The sequence below is a fragment of the Danio rerio genome, chromosome 3, assembly GCF_052040795.2.
Source record: "Danio rerio strain M-AB ecotype USA chromosome 3, GRCz13ab, whole genome shotgun sequence".
In the NCBI taxonomy this organism is placed as follows: domain Eukaryota; kingdom Metazoa; phylum Chordata; class Actinopteri; order Cypriniformes; family Danionidae; genus Danio; species Danio rerio.
The window spans coordinates 60,739,629-60,758,592 of NC_141023.1; the positions used below are offsets into that span (position 1 = coordinate 60,739,629).

At 37.6% G+C, this 18,964-nt stretch overlaps 1 protein-coding gene across 7 annotated transcripts in view; it reads left to right on the forward strand.

Moving 5' to 3' along the window:
* Nucleotides 1–18,964, forward strand: part of prkcab (protein kinase C, alpha, b) — a 624,299-nt gene that overhangs the window by 213,294 nt on the left and 392,041 nt on the right. For all 7 annotated transcript variants that reach the window (XR_015481359.1, XR_015481356.1, XR_015481355.1 and 4 more), the window contains exons 4-5: nucleotides 1,203–1,314; nucleotides 7,872–8,000. Coding sequence is in view for 2 of the 7 variants with exons in the window: in XM_087245281.1 (XP_087101407.1) it covers nucleotides 1,203–1,314; nucleotides 7,872–8,000 (241 nt within the window). In the remaining 5 variants the exon portion in view is untranslated. The remainder of the gene's footprint in view (nucleotides 1–1,202; nucleotides 1,315–7,871; nucleotides 8,001–18,964) is intronic.

Sequence of the window (18,964 nt, forward strand, 5' to 3'; positions counted from 1 at the left end):
AGGTGCAGGAAATGGTGTCAAACAGCCGTGTGTGTGTCTGTGTATAGACTGTCGCAAAATATGGTGAAAATTTTACACGACTGTTATAGTTTGATTGGGGCGTTTACGTGTCTGTACTCCACTTCAATAATACGACTAAAATCAGCATACTCCACGACTTGATTCAATTTATGTTTAGTTCGATTATGACCTTAGTCAGATTAAGGTTATCAAAAATCACTGTTTACACGGTAGACTCTTAATCAGAGTATTATCTTAATCATATTGAAATCGGATTTGGATTATTAGTGTCCATGTAAACATACTCAGTGATTAGTTTCCTAAAAATGTTTTTTTTTTTATCCTGTCAAATAGAATGTTTCTTGGTGGCTCCACAGTCCAAAGACATGGCTATAGGTAAATTAGATGAACTAAATTGGCTTTACATTATGAGTGTGATTGTATGGGTGTTTCCACTGGATTGCAGTTGGAAGGGCATGCGCTGCGTAAAACTTATGGCAGTTCATTCTGCTGTGGTGACCTCTGATAAGTCAGAGACTAAGCCGAAGGAAGATGAATGAAAACTGTATGATTGTTTCTGAAATGTTTTGGTCACCATGGTAAAATACACACTTTTGGACTTGGGGAAAAGTGATTAGAGTGAATAGCTTGAGAGTTGGGCCCCTTGTGTTCCTAAAAAAAAGTCTTTTATAAATAGACTTTGACTTGACAACAGTGTCTTGGATTTGTAACTGAATACATATACGTTACTTATCTATCTCCATATGGTGCGGTCAGTTTGCTCAGTAGCTCACCTTGTACAGTGTTGTGCTTATGCTGCAAAGTGCTTTGAGTTTCGTGCTTCCACAAAAGAGATAAAAGCAATGTAAAATTAAGGTAAAACTACAAGGAAGCAGTACAATTTTCTCTTAGGTCTGCTTTTGAAATCAAGGGAGGAAGGGTTTAGGTCAGTTGTTTGATACTGTAGGTGATCTGTATAACAAGTGTGGCCTTCACCCAAGAAGGATGTGTAGAAAACTGACGCACCATAAGTAAAATATTTAATATTGACAAAAATGTAGAGAGTGCCCTCTAGTGGATTTGTCATCTGGAATGTGCAACTCAACACACCCAGGGCATTGTAATGTAAAAATGTAGGCCGAGGTACATATTTACAATGAGCCCGGGTTGACTGATTCCTGTCTTCTCTGGTTTTCCTGCAGGATCCCAGAAGCAAGCACAAGTTTAAGATCCACAGCTATGGCAGTCCCACATTCTGCGACCACTGCGGATCGCTGCTGTACGGCCTCATCCACCAGGGCATGAAATGCGACAGTGAGTGAGAAGCTCCATCAGCCCAGGGTGGAAGTTGCCCTTTTGCACTCACACAAGGCCATCTTCTCTTAAACCTGTAACAAAATAGAACAGAACTGGCCTCAGAACAGTGTGAAAGGGCAGCTCCTGCCTCAGGCCTACACTCCAACTCGGTAACATTTCACAATAAGGTTCCATTGGTTAATGTTAATGAATGTATGTACTAACATGAACGAACAATGCATGTATTGTTGTATTTATTGCACTTTAGGTTACACTTTATTTTAAGGTGTCCTTGTGATTCATTTAACTACTGAGTAATATTTATTAACTACAAGTACTTACTATATGGTTAGGGTTATGGAGCTAATAATATGCCAAAACAATCTGAATTTGAATCGTTTTAATTTAAATTATTGACTTTTTTTTATTTACATGCTGTTAAAATAGTTTTTCATTTACTTATTGGAATTTTAATTAATTAAATTTTTGTGAGGTTTATTTATAAACTAGTTTCGAGAGGATCACGTGCTTATGATTTATCACGGCCGTTCTCGTATTAGCTAATCATTATCTGCCAATCATATGAGCCCTAAGCTACTATAAATAACCACAGTTTTCAGTCCACTTTCTCTTCGTTTGGAAGAAACGTCCTCCCCAATTCTCCTCCTTTACCATTGATTGGGCGGCACGGCGGCCCAGTGGTTAGCACTCTGAGCCCTACAGCAAGAACACTGCCAGCCCTGGTCCTGCCAGGCTGGTAGGCATTTCTGTGAGGAGTTTGTATGTTCTCCCCATGTCCGCGTGGGTTTTCCCCGGGTTCTCCGGTTTCCTCCCACTATTTAAAGATATACATCTTGCATCAACAACAATCAAGCACTTGTCTAGCCCCTTTTCTCACATGTTCTCTTAGCTACCGCAGCCGGGGAGTTCTGAAATCCACCGAGCTCAAGCTTCCCTTTTCAAACAGGAGCAAACCCGAGGCTCGAGGATCCCTTGAGCTCGAGGCTCTCTCTTGAGACAGCATGCCAAACAAGCTTTTGATAGATCATCAGCTAAGTGTGTAACTCTTGAAATACACATGTTTTTCAACTTCAGATTGTTTGTGTACTGAATTAAGACTGCAGATATTGGGTTTATAAAAATACAGTTTCAAATTATCAAGAAATTCAGAACATCAAATTCAGTATTCTAAAATTCAAAACCAGAAATTCAGATCGTGAAATTCAGATTCAGCAGAAAGTAGGTCATCAACTGGGAAAAGTAGACGATCACAGAGAAGTCAAACTAAGCATTTTGGCCATTCACAGAGCTGCATGAGTTTAATGATGTATGTGAGGCTCAGGAGGAAACCATTGTTCTGCAAACTGACTATCAGGGGTCAGCTATTTTCAGTAGTTTGTGTAACAAATATATACATGCTTCACTGAACCAAATTCATATATTTAAATCAATTACATCTCATTGGTTAATCAGTTTAATTTAAGTTGTTTTGGTGTTCTGAGTGATAAAGAGCTGATGGGTTATTTCAGCAGACACCTTTACCAAAGTCACATTTTTCCAGGTGCAACTGTGGTGAATGACATATTTGCATGTTCACACTTCTTCATGAAATTATAGAAGATGCTATTTATTACAATATTCTATAGTACAGCATAGCATAGCATATAGTATTTTAGGGAAATTTCTAATTATATGTTTGCCCTAAGCCCATTATCAACACTGAAATGCTGCCTCTTTTAAATATCATCTATTCACATCTAAGATGTCCTATTTAACCTTACATTTATATTTATTTGAATGATCTGATTTTTCCATATATTTAAAAAAATTTTTGGCTAAAATACATTGAAACCATCATTGTTCATTCAGAGTCGTTCCAATTTGAATTAAGTGACTCACTATGGATGACTTGCTCAGATTTTTTGGTAACGTCTTTTGATAAGTGCTTAAAACTTTGTTTTAAATGGTAACAACATAAGAGGTGTTAAAAGACTATATTGTTGTGAATAGAGTAGGGTCTAAGCCACAAGCCACTTGATGAGTTTTCAACGTAATGTTTGTATTATGTGACCTGAAACCAAAAGCAGCCTTTCCCATACACTTAAAGCTAAAATACATATGAGTTTAATTTTACATTAGGCTATATGTGTCAGGGTTCTGCCACTCTGGTCTCATGAATTCTTGTTTTGGTGGCAGAGTCCAGACACTAGCTCTGTCTTGTCCCGTTTCTGTCATTGTGTGTCTCTGTGCGCGCGCGCCATCGTGGGTGTGCACAGAGCGTGCGCGCTCCCGCTTGTTGCGGCCGTGTGGGCTCTGGGTGCCTCAGACAAGCAAGCTCTTGTACTAGTGTTTGTGTTTTGTTCTATCGGCATTGCGCTGTTTCATTCTCAGCGTCTTCGTCTAGTTGCTTTTGGTTTTGGTTGATGCTGAGATGAAACATGCGTGTTGCATGTGTGTGAGCGAACTTTAAGGTGTTCATTTATCGTGTGCTCGTGTCTTGCGTCTATTTGTGTTGTCCAAGCACGTGGCTATGTGTTTACATTATGGCCGCGTGCTTCCGTCTTGTCCTGTTATTGTGAACCCATTATTAGTTAATTATGTTCATCTGTTTGTGTGTTAATTTACTACAGTTTATAATCCCCTCATGTCTGCTGTCCTGTGCCAGTTCGTCGTCAATATTTCCCTATCCTGTGATATCCAGTCCTGTTTGTCCTGCCAGCCCAGTCAAGTTTGTTTTTTGCCTTTTTATTCTTGTTTTTCCCCTCTGGGTAGTTTGTTTTGCCTTTTTGTTTTATTTGTATTTTATAATAAATCCTTATTTATCTGCAACTGGGTCCTCGCTCCTTTTTCCCCAACACCGATCGTGACAATATGTAGATTAAAAAACATGTATTTTTAACTAGTTCCAGACCAAATTCTCCCCACCCTAACCCCACTCTTGCAAGTCGCACCCTGTAATTCGTCCATAATTATGAATCAAGCAGAGGCGAGGGAATCTCAGCTTGACTTTTCAGTGATCTTCTACTATTCCCTGTTGATGACCCCTGACCAACCTTCTGCTAAATCTGAATTTCTGGTTTTGAATTTAAGAATATTGAATTTGATGTTCTTTGTTTTTACAAATTAGGTGCATGCAGTCTGTGAATTCAGAACACAAAAAAAATGCGTCTATAAAAAAAAAATGCAGCCATAAAAAATTCTGTTGTCTTACATTTCAGATGTTATGCATTCAAATAAAGAAATTCAAATTTAAGTTGAGAAATAAAAAATAAAAAAAATTAACAACATATAAAAAATCTGATTTATTAAATTACACTTTTTTGACACAATTCAAATTTAGATTGTTTTGGCAGATTATTAGCTCCATATAGGGTTAGAATGTGGTTTAGGTTTATGGTTAGTTGTTTGTAATTATGTGTAATTAATCGTAATTACTATAGTAAGTACATGGAGCATGTGTAACAAGGACACCCTAGAATAATGTTAATTTAAAGCACAACTTTGAATTTTAACAATCTAATAATAACAGCTGAACTATGATTAATAAATGCTGTATTATTAATAGTTCATGTTAGTAAATAAATACATTAACTAACATGAACTACTGGAACCTTATTGCAAAGCGTGACTCAAAATTTATGGCGTTCTGCTTTTTCTCATTCATAATGAGGTCAAGTGTGGTTAAATCTGTAGCTTGCATATACTGAATGCCTGGTTCGTTTGAACCGGAATACTTCCTTTCAAATGCTGTGGCTCTAATGGGAATGTTATCACAGGTTTTAATGAGAACAGATTGAAGTAATTTGTGTGGGAATAGTAGCACGTTTATGCAATCTGCTCATCCACACCTTTCTAAAACGACATACAACTGCAAATTCCCATTTCCATGTGTCAACTTTAGACTCTGTCTCACACACAAATTGATACACCTTTCTCCATGAAGCACATTGTAAAAACACTCCAAAAAAAAGGTCTGTAGTTCCATTAAAATATGCAGGATATTGAATGTTTTGAGTGATTTATCAGTGGGTGTTATTTAAAAGGAATAAAAAGTCAAATCTAACACTTGTCAAATGTCAATTGTAATAATTTCCAACTCTGTGAGTGCAGGAGAAGCAATTTGGAACACTTAGATTTTTACATGGTACAATACATAACACAATTCAAATGATTCTCAATAGAAACCAAGACCTACCTAGTAGTCAAAGCTGACACCAAGACTCTTTACAGAGGGATGTATTTTCCCAGGAAGCAGTGACAGATTGCCATTAGAATCAGAACCTTTTTGCCAAAAACAATGAATTCACACTCGTCTTCATTCAGTTGGAGAAAGTTATTTGCTAACCAACATTTCACATCAGCCAAACAATTAATCAAAGCCTGAAGGGAGGATTGATCCCTAGATTTTATAGGGAAGTAGATTTGAGAGTCATCAGCATATAGATGGCATTTTATGCTTTTCAAAAAATTTTCTTAACGGAAGTAAGTAAAGGGAAAACAAAACAGGATTGAGCCCTGCGGAACCCTACACATTAATTGAATGACAGATGAAGAAGAGTTTCCCAAACTAACTGAGATAGTTCTATCCTTCAGATCTGAGGAGAACCAATCCAAGGCCAGACCCTGGATGCCAGCGTGTTCTCTAAGCAGTGAGATCCAACAGTACAAGAACAACAAAGCTACCTGAATCAACCTCGAATGAAATATCGTTTAAGACCCTCAATAGAACATCCAAATGTATTGGATTGACTTTCATTGAAAGTCAATACATATATGCATACATACATACATACATACATACATACAAAGGTAATCTTTGTGTGTTTTTTTATATGAGAAATGAAAGAGGTGTAGCAAACAAAACACACACACACACACAAACATATGCATGTGAAGTGAAAAGTCATATTTAATAGACCAAGAACATTTTCACAGTATTTCCTACAGTCTAATAGTTTTTATTCTGGAGAAAGTCTTAGGCTATTTATTTTAGACTGGCTGGAGTAAAAGCAGATTACATAGGCCTAATATGTCAATACAATAAGCCCCCTAAGAGTTTCTTTATGTCAACCAAGCATTTGTCACTCAAAAGCATCTTGCTATAGCTACTTAATTTATAATGTAGCCAAATGATTTCTTGAAAGCTTTCTTGCTGTATAAGTGGTTTATTTTGTCATTCTTTTATCATTTACCAATGTTGATTATACAGATTTATATTTTAAATACACCATTTTAAGTAATGAGCTGTTCATTTTCTCTGATTCTGACCATCTTTTTGTAAAAACAGTGATATTTCAATTGAATCCACTCCCACATAAAAAAAAATACCTTGTAAAAATAATGTTTTTGAACCATATAAAAAAAAAAATAGCTTATTTAAATTCTGTAGTTGCTCTTGTATCACAACAACTATACACATAACCAGGGCCAGACGGAATCTGCGGACGTTATTTGCCATTTCTGCGGAGAATTTTGGTAAAAATCTGCGAATTTCTGCGGAATTATTTTGGTAGTATCCAGCGGAGTATCATAACTAAAACCTTAATATATTAAATAAAAAGTAAAAAATTACTGAATAAAAACTGAATAAATTCAGATTTACACATTTACTCAAGTAAATAAACAGAATTAATAATGGGCTAAAAATCTGCGGAATTCCGCGGAAAATCTGCAAAATTCTGCGCGCGCAGATTCCGTGTGGGCCTGCACATTATCCTCCATCCCAATATTGAAAAAACACTATAATATATACTCTAAATCACCATAGTATTTTTTCATGAGGTCATTCGTCCGTGATAGAAAATGCGAAAGTGATCTCCACCACTGGTGACGTTTCCAGGCAGCAAAGCAGCGATATTCTGGAAGTGTCCGACTTCTGATGTAATTTTTGAGCCCTCCTCTTACTGCAGCCGCCTGCTCTCGTTTACATTGCAGTCAAGGCAAGGTGCACCTCAAATGAGCCTATGGCTGATGGAACATACTACCCGGCCGTTAAAAAAGGACGCTCTATACAGTATGAATGTGAAAATTATGAATGGAATTCGGACGTACTACATCCGCCTGTTTGTCATGGTCATGTGACCTACCTGCGTCAGTTGCGTTGCCTCACTTCCATACATGAATTCTCTAACGGGGCATTATGGGATAGTGCAGCGTGCATGGGATGCACACTCCAGAATCTCGCCGGAAGTAGTAAGTCATCTGGTAACTTCTCGCCTACTGATTTTCGAATTCTTTGAATTCAGACATACTCGGCTCGCCTACTGATTTTAGCGTACTATATAGTATGGAAGTATGCGGTTTCAAACACAGCCTCTATTTTAGTTCCAACCCAAATTAAACACACCTGAACCAGCTAATCAAGCTCTTTCTACGTATACCAGAAACTTCCAGGCAGGTGTGTTGAAGCAAGTTGGAGCTAAACTGTGAAGGACAGCGGCCCTCCAGAACCAAATTTGGACATCACTATATTAAATATTCGAAATGTAAAGTGAAACCGTTTGTGAATCATTTATGGGTGATTTTTGCTGTTTAATTATGAAGCATTTACTAGTGTTTCTCTGTTTTGTTGTCAGCCTGTGACATGAACGTTCATAAGCAGTGTGTGATGAATGTGCCAAGTCTGTGCGGGACAGACCACACTGAGCGCAGAGGACGAATCTTCATGAAGATCGAGGTCAGCGGAGACAGACTTCATGTCACAGGTCAGAAAACTGCACGCACTGGGGAAATCCCCAAAATAGCCATTTCTGTTAAAGATATAATAATAATATCACCCTGTATGGGTTTATTTACTCACATTATATGGATGATTATCAAATTAAATTCCATTCGTCTGCATGAGATGAAATTTCACCATAGCTATTTTCTAAATACAGTCTTTTGTACTCTTAATTCCACCAAATTGGCTTGACTAAACTTGTGTTGGCACCAGCATGACAGCTAACAAAATTGTATCACACAGCAGGAAGAAGGTCACAAATGGTGACTATTTATCTGCAGTCGAAAGCTTTTTATAGTTTGATAAAAGCTTTAAAGTTTCTGATTGTTATATAATGCGATACAGTGATGACTGAGAGATGTGCAAATTACAAATAAATCCAGCATTTCAGCAAAGTTTTGATCATGTTCATAATTTGGACACAACAGGTTCTATGGGTTTAACCCTTATGTACTGTTGGGGATGTTTTCATCTACTCTGGGGTGATTTTGAGTCTTAAAGGTTCAGGACACCCTGGAGAACTTTTTTTTTTATATTAACAGATGTGTGTGTTGAGCATCAGTTAAGACAACGTTAGCACCTGTCAGCTTTAATTGTGGGGAAAACTGGATAATTTTGAGCTTTTGTCAGCTAATTTCAGCTTCCGGGTTTAAAATGATTTTTGGGGCGGGATCAAAATCGGCGACGTAGCGCAGCACTGCAAGTGCAATGATGACGCGTCGGTTTCTCATTATTATTCATAGCAGAGTTTTCTTATCCTATGAGAAGAGCCGGCTGCTTAATTATTCATGAGACCTGCCAGAGTCAAGCCCGAGCTGTGAGACACGTCACGGACCCAAGCACAGTATTTAGCCGTTCATGAAGGCTCGTATGTGTTTGTTTGCATGATCCACGGGGTTTGTTGCATGTTTTCCCCCGCGATCTTATCAGGGCCGATCATACAGCAAAGCTGTGTGAGTGCTGCAAGCATTTTTGTCAGGAGAGCAGCACGAGAATTAGAGAATGGCGGACACTGTCTTTCATCAGGAGTTCATTCACATTCAGACACATCGCCGTGCTGCTGTGTTTGCCTAAATTCTCCAGATTACCAGCAGGGCTAATGGTTAAAATAGACAGGTCAGGAGACCTGCTGCATACGGGGTCTGCTGGATACTGGGATTGAGGGAGAAGTCCCCATTTATACGGTTTACATGAACATACTTATCTTTATAATTATATGAATTGTGGTTATGTGTGTATGAAATTACGAATAACAAATGTAGCAGGACATTAAATCACTATTTATTTATTTGCATTTTAACTTTGTAAACTATAAACTCATGCGTCTCATGGTTTGTCTCATTTTGTGAGCTAGCTTTGTTCACTCCCCTTCTCCCCTGCTGGCCACGCCCACTCCTGCCCGATGCTCGCGGAGCTCCACGCCCATTAATCATGCATCTTTTGAAAAAATTCTGAAGTAGACTTTAACCGAAAGTGGGGGGTGTCATGGCCCTTTAATTTGGCCATACCCCTTTCTTTGTTTCAGCTAGCAGAATGTGTTTTGGTGATCTTAATTTGACACATATTTTGAGAAAATGCTTTGAATGAAAAAAACTAAACAAAAAAACTTTGAAGCCAATTTTAAAAAACAATACACTCTGGGCAAATTTACTGCCCTTTTGTAATGTTCGGGATGAAAACGTCCACTAAATTCAACTGCTTAAAAATGCATCAGATTTATATACATATACATATATATATATATATATATATATATATATATATATATATATATATATATATATTTATTTATTTTTATTTTATTTTTTTTTGCATAAATCTGTTAATCAACCTCAGTCCTGATCAAAACTACTAAATTGCTTAGAAAATTACAGGATTTTAACTCTTTAATTGCCAAATTCATAAATTATATCACTGATTTTGTGAAAAAGATGACACATTTCAATGTAAAAAAGTAGTTGTGGACTGTATTTTTACATTTGAAACAACATTGCCTTTGATGCATTGTTTTTGATTTATTTTCATTTTGTCTCCCTAATTTACAGTTAATAGCTGTTTTTGCCCCATTGACTGCCATTATAACCACTTTTTCTTGATTACAAAACCTTGTAATCCTACAAAAACCTACAAAACTTGATTGCTGGTGGTTTTCCATGTTGGGATGAGGTCAAATTTGTAATGTTTACTGTTGATCAGTGCTTAATTTGTGAATTGCGAGGTCCCGGCATGTTGCGAGGTCCCAGAATGTTACCCGAGGATGTAGAGGTGTCTTGGATGTAATTGAAGAGCAGGGTATGGGGGTTTGTTGCGGACAAAAGTAAAGAGGGTTAAGGAGTTGCGTCATATTCTGTCTCTGAGGCTCTCCGTGCCCTGTTATTCAAACGAATAAGGAATTATGGATTAGATCAACTGGTCTCTGAACACAATTAACACCATCTTCTTGACGAGAAGTTTGGGCTTGGGAGAGCCCACTTGTCCTGCCGGGACGTTTGCAGCTGGATAAATGATAGACGGGTGGGAGAAATGGTGCATTGTGTGCCTGGCTGCTCTGTCCTTGGAGGATATTGAAGATATCTATCTATTCAGAACTTTGATAACAGGGTTTCTGCTGATGGACATATGCGGGGCCCTGGGGAAATGACGATTGATGAAAGTGGTCAGTGCTGCTCAAAACCCCACCAAGCTAGCCGACTTGATAGAAACGGTGGTGAGCAGGGTTGCTACTAAACAGACTATGATCTTAGACCACAAATTGGAAAACATCGGGGTGAAACTAGCAGCTTTGCAACAAGATTTGTCCAGACCTGGAGACGAGTGACGGACATTAAATATCTGTGAAATTGGCAGATATCGACCTAAATTTGAAATCCTTTTCTTCTCTATCGGCTTCCCTGTGTTTTCTGGCTTCAGCTGGAGAAAAACAACTTCTCCCGGATAGCAAGATTAGGAGACGCTCTGAAACTCCTGCTCCCTGTCAAGGATACCTGTTGGACTCTACAGGCTTATACACACACATACACAGCTACAGATAGACAATCACCACCTAGCCCCTCATCCCACGCCTTCGTGTGCTTTTACCCACTGGAGGAGGTAGGTGGGTCTGTGACCAGCGCTTTTTAGCTGCAGGACTGGATGCCCGCCCTCTCTTATTGCAATGTTATGTCTATGTGTTTATGTGCTTGACTGCCGGGTTTTTTTTCTCCCTGATCTCACACTGCACCAATTCAAGAGCAAGGTGAGAGGGAGTTTTTTTTCCACCTCCCTCTCCTGAAATGTATCTTACTTCCTTTTTCTAAATGCTACCTCCTGTTGACCTGTATTCCCCTGAAATGTGATGTATAGATAGATAGATAGATAGACAGACAGACAGACAGACAGACAGACAGACAGACAGACAGACAGACAGACAGACAGACAGACAGACAGATAGATAGATAGATAGATAGATAGATAGATAGATAGATAGATAGATAGATACATAGATAGACAGATAAATAGATAGACAGACAGACAGACAGACAGACAGACTAATTGATTGATTGATTGATTGATTGATTGATTGATTGATTGATTTGGAGTATAACAGCAAATTAAAGTCTGTGTCTGTGTCTAAGAGTGTGAGAGTGACCTTTGCTAAATCAAAATATGCATCTCAGCTTTCAGAACTACACGGAGTAAACAAAAACAAGACTGTGTATTTATGCAGCATCAAATGAGCTTATAATTGAAATCAATGTGGCAAAAACAGCCACCAAAAATGAAAATCTAACAGTGCATCAAACCAATGTTGTTACTAATCATTCACATGTCCAAGACCGTGATAAAAGGTAAAAACAATCCAGTCCACAACTAATTTTTTATATTGAAAATATATCATTTTGTGTGTGTGTTTTTAACCATTTCAGTGACATCATTTGTGAACTTAGAAATAAAAGAGTTAAAATCCTGTAATTTTCTAAACAATTTAGTAGTTTTGATCAGAACTGAGGTTGATTAACAATTACCCAAATAAATTTAAATACAAAATATTTATCAAATGCATTTTTACAGCAGTTTAATGCAGGGGATGTTTTCATCCCTAACATAACAAAAGGCTAGTACATTTGAACACTACACAAGGGTTGAAACCCAAATACTTAAGTTTATGTCAAACTAAAGGGTCCACGTCATTATAATAATAACTGACTTAATATGTTGCTATTTTTATCTGTTTGCATGATCCTTAGAAATCCGCATTAGTCTTATTACTCAGATTTTATAATACTTTGATGATGTTTTTCCACAAACTGACAGCTAAAATTAAGCTGCCATGACCGACCATGTGTTTAGGGTTGAGTGGGTTTAGTGTGTGTGTGTGTGTGTGTGTGTGTGTGTGTGTGTGTGTGGTCTTTGTATTTCTCGTGTTATATGGACCAAATGTCTTTTCAAGTAGCAAGATCAGTCATTGTTGACCTTGTTGGGATGTGTTTTGGTCTCCATGAGGAAGACGGCTCATAAATCCCACAGATTGAAGTATTTTGAAAATGTAGAAATGCAGAATGTTTCCTGTGAGAGTTGAGTTTGGGGGTAGGGCTTGGGTAGGACGATGGAATATGCAGACTGTACATTATAAAGATCATTATGGATATGTGAAGTCCCCATAAAGCACAAAAACATGGGTCTCAGGCCCCGTTTACACTAATGCGTTTTAGTTTGAAAACGCATAAGTTTTGCTACGGTTACGCCAACCGTCCACACTACGCCGGAGTTCTCGAGCGCCGAAAACGGAGCTTTTTGAAAACGCTGGAAAGGCCGTTTTCATTCTAAAACGCTGCTGCTCCGTCTCAGTGTGGATGGGGAAAGACGGATACATCTGAAAACGGAGGCGGGGCTGCAAACGTTCGCCTATCTGATTGGGGCTTTTCCTGAATATTAAGTAGCCCACACACAGTTTAGTCTCGCATCCTCTTCTTGTAAGTTAAGACTTCGCAAGTTTGATCAAGACTGCTGTCTCTTTTCTCAGTTTGATATGGAAAACATACAGAGGACACGGGTAAATCTTCAAAGGGAACAGTGTACTTTATAACTTCATTCACATCACCTTGGCTACGTTGTTTCACTTTCTCAACAATAAAATGTAAACATGATTTAAGGAACTGCCTATTTTCTTTTTAATATTAGCAACTTAACAGACAGCAGAAATGTTGAAGCGCCGTGCTGAATATATGCCTATAAGAACTGCCTCCTTTCAATTTCAGTGAAAATACGAAACGCACCCTCTCTTTTGCTGAATATCAGTTTTAATAATCGATAATTATAAAAGTATAACATACAATAAGTTTATACATTGTAGGAAATAAAGGCAAGCGATCAGTCAATGTACCTGGATTAATCATTAACTTATCTTTGCGCTTAACCAAAACATGTTACCCGTGAACAAGTAACTTAATAGATTCCAATGATCAAAGTCAGGGAATATGTCGTTAGATAAAGACAACAACATGAATGAAATATCACGTTTAGCAAATATAGGGAGATTAGATCCAGCGGGAGATGCTTGATGAGCAGTCCGACAAGCAGAGCTCTCATCTGGGTAGAAATGCTGGAGCGCTTGCCCGAGAGTGTGTGTGTGGTCACGTGATGTGCGTTTTCAGCGTTTTGGTGTGGACGGAGAGCTGTTCAGAAACGCTGGTTAAAACGCGAGTGTGGACGCGGATCGTTTTCATTCTACAACGCCGTTTTAAAACTAAAACGCACTAGTGTAAACGGGGTCTCAAACTCAATTCCTGGAGGGCCGCAGCTCTGCACAGTTTTACTCCAACTCTAATCAAACACAGCTGGTCCAACTAATCAAGGTGTTGGAGACTCTTTTGAACAGCTTGATTATTTGGATTAGATGTGTTTGATTAGGGTTGGAGCAAAACTGTGCAGGGTTGCGTCTCACACTCAGTTCCTGGAGGGCAGCATGACAAAAACCTATTGTGTGTGTGTGTATAGGGGAGCTTGGGGCTCAAAGTAACACAGGGTTAAATGTAACACTGAGTTTTAAGGTATTTGCTCAGGGTTAACCATAGCATGCTTCTGTAACTTTCCCCACAATGTCAACATACGTCTTCCTGACAGTTATTGAAAAAGTTAAACCATTTTTGCAGCATAAAAGTTTTTTTTTTTTATAATAGTAATTTTTTTAAGTGAAAGTATGAACTTATATCTTATATTGTTGTGATCACCGTCTTCTAGGCTAAAAGATGAAAAACAAAACAGTGACTGCTACCCAGTTTTGAGGAAAATATGACACTGCGGGGTTAGTTGTGACAGGGTGTTACAACTAAGCCGCACACCGTTGGACACCAGTTAAACTAACATAATATATATATATATATATATAAAAAATATTTTACATTAAAAAACATTTTATTATAAAAAGTTAACTAACATTACACTCAAAATTAATATATATATATATATATATATATATATATATATATATATATATATATATATATATATATATATAAATAAATAAATAAATAAATATATATATATATATTTACATATATATATATATATATATATTTATATATATATATATATATATATATATATATATATATATATATATATATTTATTTATTTATTTATTTATTTATATATATATATATATATATATATATATATATATATATATATATATATATATATATATATATATATATATATATATATTAATTTTGAGTGTAATGTTAGTTAACTTTTTATAATAAAATGTTTTTTAATGTAAAATATTTTTTATAGAAAAAAATGCTAATAATCCAAATAAATGCATTATATAATAATTGATAAATGGATTATAATAGATTCAAATGTGTCATTCAGAAAAATACCTAAACCCAGGGCGTAGAACTCTGAGCGGTGTTTGGCCCTAATGAACGTTTAACTGAAGAGTATGGGAACAGATATAAATCAAAACTCTAAATTAAGTCATAAATGATGAATGTGTTTTTCTTACTTGTGTCTTTAATCTAGTTTTGAACTCGGAGAGTGTGTCTGAGCCTCGCACATTATCAGGAAGGCTATTCCAGAGTTTAGGAGCCATAAATGAGAAGGCTCAACCTCCTTTAGTAGACTTTGCTATTTTGGGTAGCACCAGAATGCCTGAGTTTTGAGATCTTAAAGAGTGGGTTGGATTGTAGCGAGACAGGAGGTTAGTTAGATATATTTTTTATCATACAGTTAAGTGTTATACATATTTAATAACTGTAAAGTGTTTTTCTTGCCTTTAATCTAGTTTTGAACTAATAGAGTGTGTCTGAGCCTCGCACATTATCAGGAAGGCTATTCCAGAGTTTAGGAGCCATAAATGAGAAGGCTCAACCTCCTTTAGTAGACTTTGCTATTTTGGGTAGCACCAGAATTCCTGAGTTTTGAGATCTTGAAGAGTGGGTCGGATTGTAGCGAGACAGGAGGTTAGTTAGATATATTTTTATCATACAGTTAAGTGTTATATATATTTAAAAACAGTAAAGTGTTTTTCTTGTCTTTAATCTAGTTTTGAACTGATAGAGTGTGTCTGAGCCTCGCACATTATCAGGAAGTCTATCCCAGAGTTTAGAAGCCATAAATGAGAAGGCTTGTCCTCCTTTAGTAGACTTTGCTATTCAGGGTACTACCAGAAGTCCTAAGTTTTGAGATTGTGTCTCAAAACACAAATGTGGAAGTGTGGAAATGTGTCATTCAGAAAAATACGCAAACCCAGGGCGTAGAGCGGTGTTTGGACCTAATGAACGTTTAACTGAAGAGTATGGGAACAGATATGAATCAAAACTCTAAATTAAGTCATAAATGATGAATGTGATTCGTTTTACAATTAGAAATAGAGTCTAAATTTTAGGATCACTTAAATTGGAGTCAGATTAAATTTGCAGCTAAAAAAAACGAATATAAATAAATTCTAATAAATAACAAAATTCTTTTCAGAAGCACTAGAAAAGGCTAACATGCATTTAACCTTCGACCATGCTGTTAGTTTCGTCATTAGGCTAATAGATGGACTTCTACACATTTTACAGCACGAGTCCAGCATTTGGGTTGTGTTTGGGTGTTCTGGTAGTGTAAGACCATATAATAAGCACTTTTGCAGTATGAAATATATTACATCTACGGAGATGTGTGTGCACGTGTCTGCACGCATATATGTGTGTGTGTGTTTTTGGAGGACTCAGGGTCGCAGCAGGACACAGGCAGGCAGCAGGTATGAGGGAGCTTAAGTGCCAGATGTCTGCCCTGATGCTTGCAGTAGTGGTGATGGGGTTTGTGTGGGTGAGGGTCATGTGTGCCAGCCTGTGGCCGCTCCAGTGAACACATTCCTGTGAGCTGCCGCCACCTCTTCCCTACTGAGCGAGTATCATCTCTGCTGCTCACACGCGCACACACACATGGCTGGAGATGTGCTCTGGTCTGCAGATAATTATACGTGTGGAGATTTTATTGTGATTCCCGTTTAGGAAGTCCTGCCGTTATTAAAAGTCATAAATAGTGGTTATAGTGGAGGAGGCCGCATTTATTGCACTGCTGCATTTTATTTTCTCCATAATGTGCACTTGATGGTGTAAGCCAGGGTTACTTTTACCACACTAAGCCACACTTTAGTCTCTATATTTACTCTTACACTTTCATTTCAAAAAAATGAAAATTCTGTCATTTCCTATTCACTCTTTAAACTTAAATTCAACATTTCCTATGTTGTTCCATTCCCACAGCACTGTTCGCTTGATTTCTAACTCCTCTTTGGAAAATCTAGGAAACTTATAAAAGTTTAAATAACCGAGGTCTACTGTATTCCAGGCAATCTGAGCTGTCTTTTTTAAAGTAAGTGCAAAGAAAGTCAAAATAGTCTGTTTTTGTTATACAGATACTGTAAGTGGGGCGAGGCAGTGGCGCAGTAGGTAGTGCTGTCGCCTCACAGCAAGAAGGTCGCTGGTTTGAGCCTCGGCTCAGTTGGCGTTCCTGTGTGAAGTTTGCATGTTCTCCCTGCGTTCGCGTGGGTTTCCTCCGGGTGCTCCGGTTTCCCCCACAGTACAAAGACATGTGGTACAGGTGAATTGGGTAGGCTACATTGTCCGTAGTGTATGAGTGTGTGTGGGAATGTGTGTGTGGATGTTTCCCAGAGGGTTGCAGCTGGAAGGGCATCCGCGGCGTAAAAACTTGCTGGATAAGTTGGCTATTCATTCCGCTGTGGCGACCCCGGATTAATAAAGGGACTAAGCCGACAAGAAAATGAATGATACTGTAAGTGTTGCACATCCAGTATTTAAATACTGTAACGTGTTTTTCTTGTCTTTAATTTTGTTTTGAGCTGAAAGAGTGTGTCTGAGCCTCGCACATTACTAGGAAGGCAGAGTTTAGGAGCCATAAATGAAAAGGCTTGGCCTCCTTTAGTAGACTTTGCTATTCTGGGTACTACCACAAGCCCTGAGTTTTGAGAGTGGGTTGGATTGTAGCGAGACAGAAGCTTGATTATATATTTGCCAAACAGTTTAGTGTTATACTTATTTAAAACTGTGAAGTGTTTTTCTTACTTGTGCTTTTAATGTAGTTTTGAACTCAGAGAGTGTGTCTGAGACTCGCACATTATCAGAAAGGCTATTCCAGAGTTTAGGAGCCATAAATGAGAAGGCCCAACCTCCTTTAGTAGACTTTGCTAATCTGGGTAGCACCAGAATCCCTGAGTTTTGAGATCTTAAAGAGTGGGTTGGATTGTAGCGAGACAGACGGTTGGTTAGGTAGATTTCTATCATACAATTAAGTGTTATACATATTTAAAACTGTGAAGTGTTTTTCTTACTTGTGCCTTTGATCTACTTTTGAACTGATAGAGTTTGTCTGAGCCTCGCACATTATCAGGAAGGCTATTCTAGAGTTTAGGAGCCATAAATGAGAAGGCTCGACCTCCTTAAGTAGACTTTGCTAATCTGGGTAGCACCAGAATCCCTGAGTTTTGAGATCTTAAAGAGTGGGTTGGATTGTAGCGAGACAGACGGTTGGTTAGGTAGATTTCTATCATACAGTTAAGTGTTATACATATTTAAAACTGTAAAGTGTTTTTCTTACTTGTGCCTTTAATCTACTTTTGAACTGATAGAGTTTGTCTGAGCCTCGCACATTATCAGGAAGGCTATTCCAGAGTTTAGGAGCCATAAATGAAAAGGCTCGACCTCCTTAAGTTGACTTTGTTAATCTGGGTAGCAGCAGAATGCCTGAGTTTTGAGATCTTAAAGAGCCGGTCGGATTGTAGCAAGACAGACGGTTGGTTAGGTAGATTTCTATCATACAGTTAAGTGTTATACATATTTAAAAACTGTAAAGTGTTTTTCTTGCCTTTAATCTAGTTTTGAACTGAATGAGTGTCTGAGCCTCACACATTATCAGGAAGGCTATCCCAGAGTTCAGGAGCCATAAATAAGAAGGCTCGACCTCCTTTAGTAGACTTTGCTATTCTGGGTAATACCAGAAGTTCTAAGTTTTGAGATCTTAAAGAGCGGGTTGGATTGTAGCGAGGCAGAAGGTTGATTTGATAGATTTTTATCATACAGTTAACTGGTATACATATTTACTTTACAGTGTATATGTTACTTTTGTCCACCCATATTAAAAATAAAATGTTGTGTTTTTTTTTTTGTTAAATAATACACTTAGAAGTTGACTGTCTGTCATTACTTTTTGTCATTGAAGCATAAGTCTGCTGAAAGCTTATGTCTGCTTTTAAATGAACTCAATTGTAACAAATGTTTTCACTTTATTGAATATGTTGGAAAGCAAGGAGATGCACAATTTTTGTAATTTAACGCATATTAGTGTTGACCTCCTGCTGCATATTCATATTCAAAAAAGCACAGTCAATCAAACAAAGAGTGTGACGTTGTTATGCCAAACGTTGAAGAACGACTTGAAGAACAGAAATAACCCAGA